A 14766-nucleotide genomic window follows, 5' to 3' on the forward strand; every position below is an offset into this window, starting at 1 on the left:
CATGTATGTGTCATACGAATTTCAGCAACAGGAATTGTATTTGATTGTGCAACTGTGGCATCCTTTATGATCTTTGCCACCTGCTTGAAACTCCTTTATGACACTCCAGAGATATCAAAGTCACCAAGTCCAGAGAGGCTTTGCAATCAGTTGTGCACTAAACTTCACTCTGCAGAGGAGGGTAAAAAAAGATAATGAAGAAAAGAAAGGAAGTCCACACACTCAAGGTTTTATTCAAATTGAAAAACAAAACTATGTAAACTTCGAGGAATGACATGCCTTGCTCTGAAGCACAACTTAATTTCACCATGGTGACATCTTACGCAACTTTACTTAAGAATGATCTTTTATGTTGATCTTCAACGTGCAGAGGCTGAATTGCACTAATACTCCCAGAAAAATAACTGCTACATTAATAGTGGATTTCCAGGACAAAAATCAATTGTCAAACTGAATATTTCAGGGGTCCTCACAAGTACTCAGCTACTATTGGTTAAAGGAGCTGTAATGAAAAATAATTTCCTATTCAGAGCCATATACAACTGGAACGTACATTAAAAAATAAAATTTGTTGAACATATTCTCATCAAAGGTATCCTGGCTCCCTTTGCGTCACACACATTTTGGAGAATAATGTGAATCCTAGTAGTCTAAGACTGCAGGACCTAGTGTGTCTGTCATCGCTGCTGGTTGAGGGTGCAGGATATTCGGTTATACTGGGGATACCGAGCACTGATTGCTGGGAAGCCAGTGTGAGAAAAATCAGAGACTGAATGCTGGTCTGCATAGCACATCTGCCTGGGTCTACCAGTTGTAACCAGGCATTGACAAGCACACAACTTATCTTTCTTTGCCAGGTGATCCACTGCCCTCTGTGGCCAAGTCTGTGCTATAAATATAGACTAAAAAAATAATGAAATAAAAAAAAGTTTTCTATAATAGCCAAAATGTAATGTTACAGAAATATGTGATACAAGTTCTGTATCACTGAAATTTTAAGCGTGCTCCTAACTGATATTACCACAAGCGGCATTGTCAAACACTTTCACACATTTTATTAATAGTTAACATTCCTAGCTAAGTTAATGGCTGCATGGAAGGAGAAAGAGGAGTATATTAATTTCAAGCATTCTTTGTGTGTGGCTACAAACAATGAACACAACATTTTTGTAGAAACAATATTAAAGCCCGAGGCACATTAAGGTTGCTTGTTTCCTGGCAAAAACACTGCCCATGAAATGATGGCAAACAGATAAACTCACATTTATTTAACATTCACATTTTTAAGGCAAAAAAGACCGAAGAAACAGACAAAAGAAACACAGGCCAATAAATCCACACATCTTAAAGCTTCCAATTAAATCAGTATATTTGAGTTTGCTACTTTGTTGAAAGAAAATCGTTTTTCAATATTTAAGTTGCGTGAAAACACAAGGGAACGCTCTAGAGTTCCCTACTTGGAGCAGGGTTTAAAACGCAGGGATGGTTTGGAACCAGATATTTCAAACACCATCTACTCTATTACTGAACAACCAGAGAAGAACCTAGAGTTCTAGCCAATCAACCCGGAACCACTATATGACTGTCAACCAATCCATCAGACCAAACACGCTGCCAGTAAAAAATCATGTTAACTCACAGCCCTGCACATACAATATTCCTTTTCTTCCTTCATCACTAATCCTGACGGGTCCCATAGTTCATCTGGTAACACATTCTGTGGAAAGGGGCAGTCTCTACTCTCACAGACAAGTGTTCCAGCCCAGAATCCACCCTGCCTTGCAAGATTAGAATAGGGAGTTGTAAATCATAGAATAAAACCTTGAGTAAGGATGCCCTGTTTGGTGCTATCTTACCAGGGCATCTACCCCCTGAAATCTGCTAACCAGAAACCTCTGAACTCAGACTCAGTGCTCCAGGTGTACTACCTGTAGTCTTTGCCAGATGAGATCTGTCTCATTTATCAGCTGGAATGAGGAACTATCAAAATTCTGCAAAGTTTTCTGTAACACGCCATCAGGTAACAATCCAACAAAAGCCTGACAGCACTGTTTCTACTACCATACTTCATGTGCAAGAGAAAACAGTCAAGCCAGGAAGCCAAGGAAGAGTTCCTGGCTGCCTGATGGTTTTCCCTGGGTGTGTCCCTGTAAGTCACACCACCACCATACACAAAGCAGAATTTCAGTGGTACTAGCACAACACAGTCCACTAAGTATGGTCATGTAGCCAACTAGCACAGCATCGGGGATGAAGCTCCTAAGTCGATGGATGGTTATTTTAATGAATCACACTTTGCAGCCCGGGCAGTGTTGTTTCTAAAGCTGTAATACTACCAGAGATAGAAAATCCAGGACCCGCCATTGTCATGACCAGATGCAGGCCATCATTGCCATTCTTGCTTCAGACGTCCTGAGCTTCTGGAGTACTTTGTAGGGCAGAGGAATGGGAGAAAAGGCTAAATAAATTTCCTTTGCTAAGAAATCAACATTACTACATACTTTGGAGCCTTAAATATGGATGCAAAGTGTGTACATTTTGCTACTAAGAATGCATCTATTTCTGGCAATCCATTCCCTGAAGACTGTATAGATAAAATCTCTACATTTACAAAGTGTTGCTTTACCTTTCCCAAAGAAAATTGCCATGGCATGCTATAGATAAAGAATGAAATGCTACAATGCAAGGGGTGCTCTGAACAGAGGCCTCAGTCTCATCCCTTTGTTTCACAGTGTACAGCATGGCATTGGTCAGGTAGCACCAGCACAGTGTTTCCTTTGATCATTGAGAGGAAAGCTTTCTTGGACGACTAAAGTAATGCTTTGGGGGCAGGTTTATCATCCCATGGCCCTCAAAAGAAACAGACTGGATTGTGCCCCTGGTTAATTTCTAATATTTTTTAAAGAGTATCCTCCAGAAGAAACAACCATGGAACAACCAAGAAACAACTATGTTTAAAAAAAGGTCTGGCTTATAACTGAAAGTACCTCTTCAATCACTGATGAGATCAGACATAAAATACATTATCACATATGCACTCTTGTTTTCACCTAGTTACACATCTGCAGATCCGTAATAAAAACGGACACAAACTTAACAAGCATATGTAAGTAAGATGAATTAAAACTAGTAAAAGTAAAACCGGTGACCCAGTAAAACTAGCAAAAGAAGGACTCTTCTTATTATTATTATTGATGATGTTATTTGTATTATCAAAATAATTTATAAAGAACCTATCTACAGTCTTCAACAGTGTAATAACAATCCAACCACATAGAAGGGCTAACAAGTATTATCACAGTGCATATCGTCTACACAAAGGTTTGTTCAGGGGTGTAACTAACACCAAAACCCTTGTATAATAAGTTAATCAGTGAGATACCAAGTAAAAAAATACCAATATCTACTCTTCAATGCAGTGTAATAACATTCTACCCTTAAACGGCTACTGGCATTTATAAATACAGGGATTGAAAATCATCAAAATGTTCCTAGACCTGCAGGTCAAGTAACTTAAATAATCTACTCGACCTAACTATAATGTACTTGACCCGTAAACGGGTCTCAAATTGTGTGATCCTAGGCAAATAGTTTACAGAGTAGCTTTTTTCTTAATTCTCACATATGACTGCACCTTCAAATATGTGAGCTCAGCATTTCTGCAGTACAAAAAACCTCTTTTGTTTAAGTAGACTAAAGTATGCTGCATGCATCACAGGAATCTAGCCCACAATCCCATGAGGTCTAGCCCACATAACCTAGGACTTATTTTAGTTTACTAACAACATTGAGAAACACTCCTGCCCTGATGAAGAATTGTTTAAACACTCAATTTTAATAAATATATTACTAAATCATGATGTGGTAACATACTGTCATCTACACACAGTAACTTTCCAAGAAATGTCCAAAAACCTCTCCACTAACTTGCAGCTTTACTGATAAAACTATATAGTGTATTAACAATCTGTGAAAATTGGTTTCAGAAAACATATCCTTTGCACATCAACATGTAAATTATTCTGGTTTGTTTTCATTGTATTAAAATATTTTTTGATCACACAGAAATATAAAAAAGGGTTTTCACAACTACTGAAATATATTTTGAAATGTTTGCACAGTTGACTTAGTCATTTAAATGTTGTGTTTTAGGAAAAACCCGACAACCTATAGCCTTTTATTTTACATTCTAAGCAGCATGTCACACAGTTCACCTTACAAAGTCCTGGAACTCTGCAGCCAGAAGGAAAATTAATTGTAAGAAAAACTGACTTTTGATCTCTGTCTGTGAACACAGAGCAAATGTGACGTAGGAACAAGATTTAAAGGCATATTTTATTGCCCCTCCACTTTTCAACTGAACAGAACACCTGTTCAGTGTAACTTGCCAGAAGGGACGAGAAAGTATTAAAAATAGCTCGACCTGATCAAATAAGACTAACCAATGCGTGTGGTTGAGTGGATTTTCCGAGCCCTGATTTGACAAGCCTACTACCTTTGTTGTAATTTTTCATAATAAACTGATAAGAACTATGGCAAAAGGCATAACTTTTTCCAAAGAACCAATCAACCTTGTAATATTTGTCAGTCACTGACTTGTTACCATAAACAAGCAAGACTTGTAGGATTCTGCATAAACTTCCAACCAAGATGCATTAAGTTATGAAATTCCGTATATACACAAAATTACTAAAGGAACTAAAGTATGAACTTTGAGTTGAACTGGTTATGACAGCATGGAATGCCTGTGGTTATGTGATATTTGGAGACTTCTTTATTAGTGATCAACTACTAACTTGGCAAGAAACGCAACAACGTCTGGGACCAGACTATGCGGTTTTGGTACAGTTTCCGGCAGATCTCAGGGTTCCTGATAACTGTCAGGAGATGTGCGAAAATAGCTTGACTCTTATAAAACTGCTTGTTTGTATGTAGCTACTCTGGATTAGTAATTGGTATGGGGCGCTAAGGTATGGCCTGGGTCTACCCTTGTTAAACGCCATTTTAGACAAACTTGAAAAGTGTGTGAGGTGCCTTTGATCCAGGTGGTTGGCCTACTAGACCCTATCTGTAATACATCAAATGTACTCCAACATAGCAAATCAGTGTTTTAGATGCATGCAAGACGAAAAAGGGGACTGGTTACATATTTTGTAACTCTGCCCCAAACTTACCTGTATTTGGTAGGAGGTATGCTCAGTTCTTACAGAATGCCTTCATGCTACGATTCATCCAGACGCCCAAATGATTTTGTTTGATGTGTCCCCTGCCACTCATAAGCTTAGGCTACATTTACAATACTTTATATGCACCACTTTATTGGTTGCCCACTCCCTTATTTTACAAGACAAGCGAACTTCCAAAATACCTGCAGCACAAGCCTGGCTAGACAAGCTTAGGAGATCTTCCACTTTTGAGGAGGCGTATGTGCGACGAATGAACGTGCTTCAGCATTTTACAGATATTTGGGATGAATTTGGAGGTAATCTATAGAGTAAGAATATGTGTGGGTTTTCACACTTGGTAATACAGTATGGCTTGTGGTTGATCTGGTGCAAAAGATAAACAGATACATTTTATAATCATTGCTTGAAATTATGATTATGCTTATATTTATTCTTTTTATCCCGACAGCTCAGCTGACAGCTCAGCAACATACACTCTTTTCATAATTTTTGCGATGCAATAATGTAGGTTAAGGGAGAGGCCCTCAAGGGATTGGACAATGTATAATGTATATCTATACATGCCCTTAATAAATGTTGTATTGGGTCTAACCGTACTGTATGAACATTAGTAGTAGTAGGTTATTTTCTTGGCTCTTTTATCCCGACAGCTCAGCAACATACACTCTTTTCATAATTTTTGCGATGCAATAATGTAGGTTAAGGGAGAGGCCCTCAAGGGATTGGACAATGTATAATGTATATCTATACATGCCCTTAACAAATGTTGTATTGGGTCTAACCGTACTTTATGAACATTAGTAGTAGTAGGTTATTTTCTTGGCTCTTTTTTCGATAACACTGTTCAATGAATAAACAAATTTAAAAAAGAACAAACTTTCAGTTGATAAGCTTGTTGGCCTACTACAAACGGCATTACTTTATGTGGGTATAAGACACTCACATGTAAAAGAAGGTGTCTTGTAAATCTATTTAATTCTTGGGCACTCTTTCCACCATGCCTTTTGATACATAGGATATGTTTTTACTCAAAGGTTGTGAAGGGTCCAAGCTGCAGTGGGTCTCCAAGGTAGAAAGTGATCTCCAGACAATGATCTTCATCCTCTATGAGCAAATGGACTTTTCCTTTTGTGTTGAGATGTATAAATAAACTCCCCTGACATTGACTACTCAATAGCTGGGATGACCAAACAGAGCCACTGTGATTATTAATATAGAAGCTGGAAAAAAGGAGGGCTGCTACTGAAAAAGAGCTGTTATCTCTTGCCCTGATAGAAAATATGGGAATTTTTGCCTTTGCTGGCACTATTGCGTTCACCCACTCAGTACTGGACTTCACTGGAAACTTTGTTTTATTAATGGTGCCTGCTGATAAAAATCTCACCAGAAGCATCTTTCTTTCAAGGTCTACCAATCTTTGAAATTTATAATTAGCCTAACCTACAAATGGAGCACTGCTAAGGAGCTGAAAGGGAGGTGCAAATTTTGCCAAGCTTCTAGTTTGAGGGCGGTTGGCCAAGAGTAACCTACAACATCCAAAGTCCAAGGGATAAGACCAGGCAGACACATCCGCAACAGTGACACACTTAACAGGACAGGGGACCAATTTCTTCGCATAAGGGTTCAAGTGCTTCTTGCATTTTAACATGTGAAACTCACTGACACATATCTCCAAATGTATTGCAAAAGAATCTGTTGCAACTACCAAGGTGGTCACAATGGGGATTTTGACAAGCAAATGGCCTGAAAACACGGATTGTTTTCCCCTTAGAAGATCACTCTCTAGCAGATTAAAGGCCAAGATAAAGATGATCATGTGGACCTTTTCTTCATTGCAGAGACAGTAACTGATTAACCTAGATGATGACCTTGCAGAAACAATCTTCAGCAGGGACAAACTCTAGCATATGCTAATGCAAACCCCTCAGTGCTACTGCTGCACCATGAAATATAGTAATAGTACACACTTCTACAACAGCCCTCAAGGCAGCAGAGATGGGACTCCTCTATATCCCTAATTTTAAGTGCAGTATCTACACAGTGGATTGGTTGCCAGAACAATGATCAAGGCTGTGGTACTTCACAAAGTAGCACACCGTGAAATAACAGACACTTCCATACTGAAGGGGAGCAAAGACAAGATATTTAGTTAGAATGCAGTACACACCAACTGACATACCTTTGTGTCGGTGTCTTGAGACTTGTTTGACGGAGGGCCATAAAAACTCTAAATATTACAGAGGTTTGGACAGGAGTGGCAGCTCTCAACATAAAATACCTCAGCTGTCCAAAACTTAGGATCATTAAAAGTGCCATGCTGACTACAGGCAGCGGCCTGGAAACTCTCACCTGTTGTTTGTCCAACAGGTAAAGAGAATGCAACCCTGTGCAACACAAATTAAAGGATTCCCAGCCTACAAGCAGAAGGTGAACATGGATATCATGGGACTCAATGGATCAGGGTTCAGCAAGATTCAATGGAAAGCTGAGACCTATCCCAGTAGTCGCTTTTTGCTTTAAGATGCACAAAAAGCAGCACAGACTTTAGGGTGTGCTGCAGACTGATTAAGCATTGCCAGTGCATGTGCAGGAAATGCAGGTTGATAGAGGATTTGCTGAAAGTGCTCTTTCCGATGAACTTTGCGAAGGCAGGGAAGAACCTCTGCAATATGATAAATAAGCCTTCTCGACAGGGACCACTCAGACAATGAAGATCCACCTGCACAAAGGCCAACTAGAGTCACATTGTCTCCATAATCATGTGTCTTTATATGTGTGGTCTTCCCCTGTACTTGTTCACCAATCCTGGAGTGAATGTTTTGTTTTCAGTGTTTTGTCTGGACCAGCACATCAGTAATCTCCATCTTGAAATGATCACAGGAAGAGAATGCTTTGTGGTGGAGGTGGATGACCCACTCATGCATGCTGCTCCAGAGTATCAGCTTCCTGGCATGGAAAAGTTGATTCAGCCTGTATGCATATGACTAATCAGAGGTGTAAACAGCAGGGGTGGTTGTGGTCTTGCATCTTGGGGTCTGCTGGCCCGCGTCTTCACCTAGCAGAGTATGGATGCACTAAGCACAATACAAGAGGTGAGAGCAGAGAAGAGGGGCTGTTGTGGGGCTCCTCACTGAGTTCAAAGAAGCCACATCACACCGAACGGCAGATATCTGGAGGCCATTTCATGGTCAAAAACTCTACAATGGCTACAACCCCGGGTTTGTGGAAGAGGGGTGTAGGTGGTGGGGCCACCAGGCAGTGGACAAGCCCAGCCTTTTTTATGACCAGGAATAAATAACAAAAGGTCCCTGACTAAATGAACAAAACTAAATACACAAAATAATTTAACAAGTGTGCTATTTTTATCTGCCACTGTGCATAAGTGGGAAAGGAAAGGAAAGGAAAGGAAAGGAAAGGAAAGGAAAGGAAAGGAAAGGAAAGGAAAGGAAAGGAAAGGAAAGGAAAGGAAAGGAAAGGAAAGGAAAGGAAAGGAAAGGAAAGGAAAGGAAAGGAAAGGAAAGGAAAGGAAAGGAAAGGAAAGGAAAGGAAAGGAAAGGAAAGGAAAGGAAAGGAAAGGAAAGGAAAGGAAAGGAAAGGAAAGAGGAGGAGGAGGAGGAGGAGGCCCTATAATATTTAAGAAAGCTTTGCTTTCTCCTTTTTAGTGTGAGCCAGCAACAGTGCACTCGCTGCATACACTCTTGCTTGTGAGACTATTGTTTACAATAATGGATTTGTGGCCTGTCCATTGCTTACCATTTGTTGCCTTCAGCATCACTTTTCTTTCTGCCTCCTAATCGGCCAGTCCAGGCCAAGCATCACTTCTTTTCCTTTATGTGGAGCACTGACAAAGCACAGATTGATTCATCTGAATTAGTGCCTATCCACTTCTCAAGCTGTGATTGAGGTACTATTTATTTTCCCTTTTCTCAGCCCCCCTTATGCATGGTGCTTTCTTCCCTTCCCGCCCATCCCTTCTCGGGACTGCTTCCCCGTTCGTCTCAACACCTCCCTTTCAGCATTGCTTGCCCAGACCCCATCATTTAACGTTTTATATTTTATTCTATATGTACAATAATAAACACTTTTAAACTTTTTTATTTATATTTTATCATTTATCAATGTTTTAATGGTGCATGAAATGATTGTTTTTAACAAACAAAAGTGAATAAATAAAAAATAAGTGCTAGTATGGCCTCGTGAGTAGGGCAACATAATACTTTTTAACTACATTTGAGAAGCTACTTTGGAAAGACTTTCAAGCCTCTCCACCTTAAAGAGCATTGGCTGGAAATTCAGGAAGTAGTTTGGTAAGGCATATGTTTACCAAAGTAATAACTTGAATGTACATTGAACTTAGGTCAGAGATCAAACTTAGTTTTAAGTCCTGCCCTCGATATCCTGGATGGTTCATCCTTACATAAGGTCCAATACTTCTTTCTGCATTGCCTATATTATAATAGGTCTGACTCTACTTGTATAGTATTTCCAAAGAATACTGACAAAAGTGCCCCAAATGCCAAACTGAAGTAAGTGATTCGGAACATATGGTCTGGAGTGAAGTAAGGAGACTTCTGCATCTTCACTTGGCCTTGCTGGGCTACTGCTGTGAACTAACAAAAAGACCTTCGCAAGTCAATTAGTTAAAATGTTTCCACTCCTTGATGGCCTGTATTGTCATAGAACACAAATGGGAGGCAGACAACTTTTTGGGCAAAACAGGTTGCGATAATGACATCTTTAATGTTCCAACAGGTGTATGTTTTCATCAAAGGGGCCACCGTGGTAACTTTGATGTTGTGTGGAGTAGCTTTACACCAATGTTTTTTTTACCAGGAACAACTTTTTAGGGCGATCCCTCTAGACACTGCATGTGCGGTCTGTTGCGAGATATATTGTGGGCTTACCAAGAACATACATGGCCTTGGAGCTCGCCCACTGCTTACTATAGACTGACTTCACTGTCACTGTCATTTCCCCTCTTCTGATGTGTCCCAGCTCGTCAACCTTGTCATTGTCTTTCTCATGGAATATAGCCTCTTTACTCTTTTGATTGGCTTGCATCTGTGCGATCATTGCCTGCTATTCCAGCTCTACTTTGTTTTGCTAAGCACGGCATAGAACTGCTTGTAATTTTCAAAGTTGTCCCTCATCCACTTTTCTAACCCTGCACACTGTGTTGATGCCTGTCTGTGTGCTTCTCTCGCCCTAGTGCAGTTTGTTCTTCTTGCTTTCTCGCTTGTGTGCTTCTTCCTCACACTCGCCACCCTGCTCCTTCACCCACGACTTCTCCTCCACACTCCGCGCACTCCTACTCTCTTCCCCTTTGCTTCTCCTCCCCACCTGCACACTCCTCTCTCACTAGTTGCTTTTCTTTCTTACCCTTGTACTGTATGTTGCTTCCTTCCCCACCCACACCCTCCTCCGTGTTGCCCCCACGCACCTAGGCCATCTATGCTGCCTCCCCTCACCCTACCCCTTGTTTTGCTCCTGCTCCTTTAAAAAAAAGAAAAAAAGGTAAAATAAAACAAAACAATTTTAGGCATACTCATGCACCTACCAAATGACAAAACCATCAAGTCATCGTGCCTTTTTTTTTTTTTTTTTTTAGCCATTGGGGATGCTGCACATTAAGGCTTAAACACATTGGCAAAGTCACCTGACCCCAAAGGCGAACACTCTTGGCTTTGCCAACACTTGTTCTTTATTCAAATTAAAAATGTTTCTTCAGATATTTACCAATTTATGACTTTCCTACAGCTTATTTGTTCTGCATGTTCACTATCATTTTTCTGATGCGCCAGATGCCAGCAATCAAAGTATGTTAAATTAAAAAAAAGGATCCCAAAATGTCAGAAGTAAGAGATGATATTTTGATAAACTAGATCATAGGTAGGGGCCCATGGTCAATGCCCCCACTTTCAAAAGTATAAACATAAAATATCACAAAGAAATAGCAACTAATCAGACATATAGGATATATGAATTCTAACTTCAGCATTTTCTTTGTTTTTTAAGGAGTTAGAAAAATGGACAGAATCTGTAGTATACATGTGAGTTTTTTGAGTTTAGGTATTGTGCTATTTTTAGCCTCTTTAGTGGAAGAGATGTTTAGTACAAGGTTACAAGACAGTACTTAAGAACAGTACTACAGATGGATAGAAACATTAGGGGTTGATGGCAGAATAATCTGAGATGAATGGAACACTAACACATACAATATCTATGCATGCTCTAATAACCAGTTGACAGGGACATACATATTAACAGTGTGGGAAAAGTTAAGGAGCACCCAACTTGGTCAAAGAGGGAAGCACAAAAGCAAAGTGGTGTTGAGCACTATACAAAAAATAAATAAATGTAAACAGATTGGAAAGCAGTATCAGTGAAGTTGTTTTCCAGTGCAAGAAGGAAGGATTTGAGGCCCTTTTGACCTCTGGACGAAATATGGTAATTTTGAAGTTGAAGAGTCGGCAACTCAAATAATAAGAACTTTAAAAGGCACACGATGGATTGAGTTTTGTTAGGAGGTGGGAGTTATGTAAACACAGGGTGAGCAAAGGGATATGACTCGCGATGAGATGAGAAAGATAGGGAGTCCACGAACGTTTCTGAAAGCCAGAATGAGAAGTTTGCCTTGTGTTCTCTGTCTGGTGGATGGTACGATTGCCTTGTGACAGTGGAGAGGTTTGTGTGACCAGCAGGGTAGCCTGGGTAGAGTGTAGGTAGCAAAAAACTATTTTGTGAAGAGGAGAAAATGCACATTGAGGGAATTTCCAAATGTAAGCTGTTGCAGTACTCAAGCTAATTCAATTCTATCCAGTATATTAGTGACTGATGTGTCGGGATGGAAAGGTGCTAGTAGATATTTCTAATGTTGAGTAGCTGGTGTCTAACCGAGGCGGTAGTAGAGAGACAGATTAGGTCACTAATGTGATACTGGGATTAAACAAAATTCCTAGGTTCCCTGCTGAGACGATAACCAAGAGGCATAAGGGCAAAGTGACAGGTGAAAAGAGGCTGTTAGAAACCGCATGGCCAGAAAGTACATAATTTCTATTTCAATTACGCATTAGAGACAGGGGAGCTCACCCAGGGTCCAGCACTGAGGCAGTCAAGATTTTAGTTTAGAGCAAAGTGGGAACACAAGGGATGCTGTGGCAAAGGAAGGAGGATGTACACATGGAAAAAGAAGATGTCTGACAAAGAGAAGATCCAGAAGATTAAGTACAAGGAACCAGTAATATCTTGCCCACCACACTTCCCGAGGAGCAACTATGATTGTGTGGTCAGAGGGCAGAATGAGGACAGAGGGATGGTGGTAACTGTGCTGTAGTGAGGTGTGTGCAAAGGCTGTTTCTGTAGAGAGAAGCTGTAAAAAGTCAAACTGCAGCAGCTCGAGGCCACTAAAAAGGGCGAGTAATGTGAGACTCAGTTGAACAACAGCTGCATCAAGCAGGGGGATGAGAGGTCCACTGTGAGCGTCTTTAGCACAGGAACAACACTGCTCATCTTTAGAGCACTTTCAGGTAGGTGGAAGAATGGAGAGAGTGGTTTAGGAGGAAAGAGAAGAGAGGGTGAACTACAGGGCTTTTGGCTTGTGAGGTGAAGTCTGAATGTGGAACCTGATGTGTTTATCATTTGAAATTAGAAGCAGAAATTCAATGTCTGAAGTAGTACAGAAGTACTCAAGTTGGGAAGAAGTATACAATAAGGTGTCAAGTGTGTTTCTCACTGTGGAAAGTGTATAGGAAAATGTAGTCAAAGAGACTCGTCAGGAGGCTTGACAGTGTTGCTGTGGGTACTGTACTAAAATAGATCTTTAAAAAAACTCAAAATGTCTCAGTAGAGAGTAGAACAGGAAGCTATATGGTTTCTAACAACTCAACAGTAATTTTCTGAAGCTTCCTGACTTCTGACTGCTAATGTAGGCTTCGACTTAGACTACTAAAACATTATAGAAGGTTTATGGAAAAGGCAATTTCTCAGCATGTAGGAAGGGCACATGGTAAGGTGATTAAAGTACCTCAAAAGTAGGCCTCTCTCGGATGCGTTCCCAACGTGGCTTAGTGGGAAGGGTTCGGACAAAAGGGACCATGCCCTGTGCATAAAGCTTGCTCTGCTTGTTCATGTTCATGATGTGGATCTTGATCACCTTTCCTGGAGCGCCTCCTCGTACACTGAAATAAAACCAGGACCTACAAATGGAAACATATGAAATCACATAAGAAGTTTTTCTCCTCTGATCTCACGGCTAGAAATCCCTTACATTCTTATTCAGGGTACCTAAGTTGGGCTGCACGTAGAGAGGCTTCTCCTGTAGGGCTATTTAGATGTCCTAGGAGGTGCAAAGCAAGTGGAGGATAGACCTGAGAGATCTCAAATGGTCTCAGGCAAGCGGCAGGATGCACAAAGAAGCATTAATATTGCAAAGCTGATGTTTGTCAAATACCTGCCATAGCTGGATTGGCTTCAGTGCAGTTCTGAGATATTCATATCGCTGCACTGAATGGTTTATTCCTCCTCATGCTTCCATCAGTTTCCTTTTTCCCCACAAAGAAATACTCTGAATTTAGTGCATGACACACTGCAGCAGGGAAATTTCTGAGATATTTGTCACAGCACCTCACAAGAGAGAACCCACTTTACAAACAGAAACGGTGAAATCCTGTGTAATTTATGTTCCAATCTTTTAATTGATATGTGAAGAGGAAAATAAACAGTAATAAAGGTGGACACAGTACATTACTTATATATTATAATAATAATAATAATATAATAATAATGGGCTACATTTGACATTCTCCATACCAGGTGATAGTGATCGATTAGTCCTGATAAATACTGTGTGGTTTTCAAGTTTACGTTTTGTAAATCTGCAGAGTGGCCAATCAAGATTCCTACTGAATATTCTTTCCTGCTATTTCTACAGAGAATAAAACATTCGATTCAATACTACGTTCAAACCTCTAAAGGAAAATCTGACATCCTATTGTGTGCAGTAACCACTTGCAGTACTAATACATTATTCACAACCTGGATAGAGCACTTCAAACCTTGTAAAACAGGCATTTTTCAATGCTACAACCCCATGGTGAACTGACCCAGAGGAAAGAGGAGAAAATGGAAAAGAAAGAAACAACATGCAAAACTGATATGAAAAAAAGTTGTCAAAAGGGAGAGAGGGGTTGGCGTACAGCCACCAAGAAACGTCAGAGACGCAGAGGAAGAAGGGCCCGCTTTCTTGGGGCTGACGAGGAACCGGAGAGACAGGACACATCCACACCCACAGAGGATACACTCTCACCAGATCTGTCCACCATACTGATAGCGCACCAGCAAACACTTAAGTGTTGGTGCTGTAGCCACACAGTGCTAATACATTAGCAAATATATGGCAATCTAACTCTTGGGGGCTGTAGCTAATACCTACAACCCTTCTTCCCACCAGGGGAAATTGTTTCTTTTGTTTTACACTATAGTTACAGGGCTCAGTTATAAGTTGAAGAGAGGCAGTTAGCCTCCGGGATCTGGGATGTTCAGGGAAGTCAGGTGGGGTTCATCCTGTAGGAACACAACAGGT

At 40.4% G+C, this 14766-nt stretch overlaps 1 protein-coding gene across 10 annotated transcripts in view; it reads right to left on the minus strand.

Annotated features, from left to right (window-relative positions):
* The window catches only part of AGBL5 (AGBL carboxypeptidase 5), a 358598-nt gene that overhangs the window by 249173 nt on the left and 94659 nt on the right, over nt 1-14766 (minus strand). For all 10 annotated transcript variants that reach the window (XR_011203584.1, XR_011203583.1, XM_069233618.1 and 7 more), the window contains one exon: nt 13210-13381. Coding sequence is in view for 8 of the 10 variants with exons in the window: in XM_069233618.1 (XP_069089719.1) it covers nt 13210-13381 (172 nt within the window). In the remaining 2 variants the exon portion in view is untranslated. The remainder of the gene's footprint in view (nt 1-13209; nt 13382-14766) is intronic.

The sequence above is a fragment of the Pleurodeles waltl genome, chromosome 5 (genome assembly GCF_031143425.1).
Source record: "Pleurodeles waltl isolate 20211129_DDA chromosome 5, aPleWal1.hap1.20221129, whole genome shotgun sequence".
NCBI lineage: Eukaryota > Metazoa > Chordata > Amphibia > Caudata > Salamandridae > Pleurodeles > Pleurodeles waltl.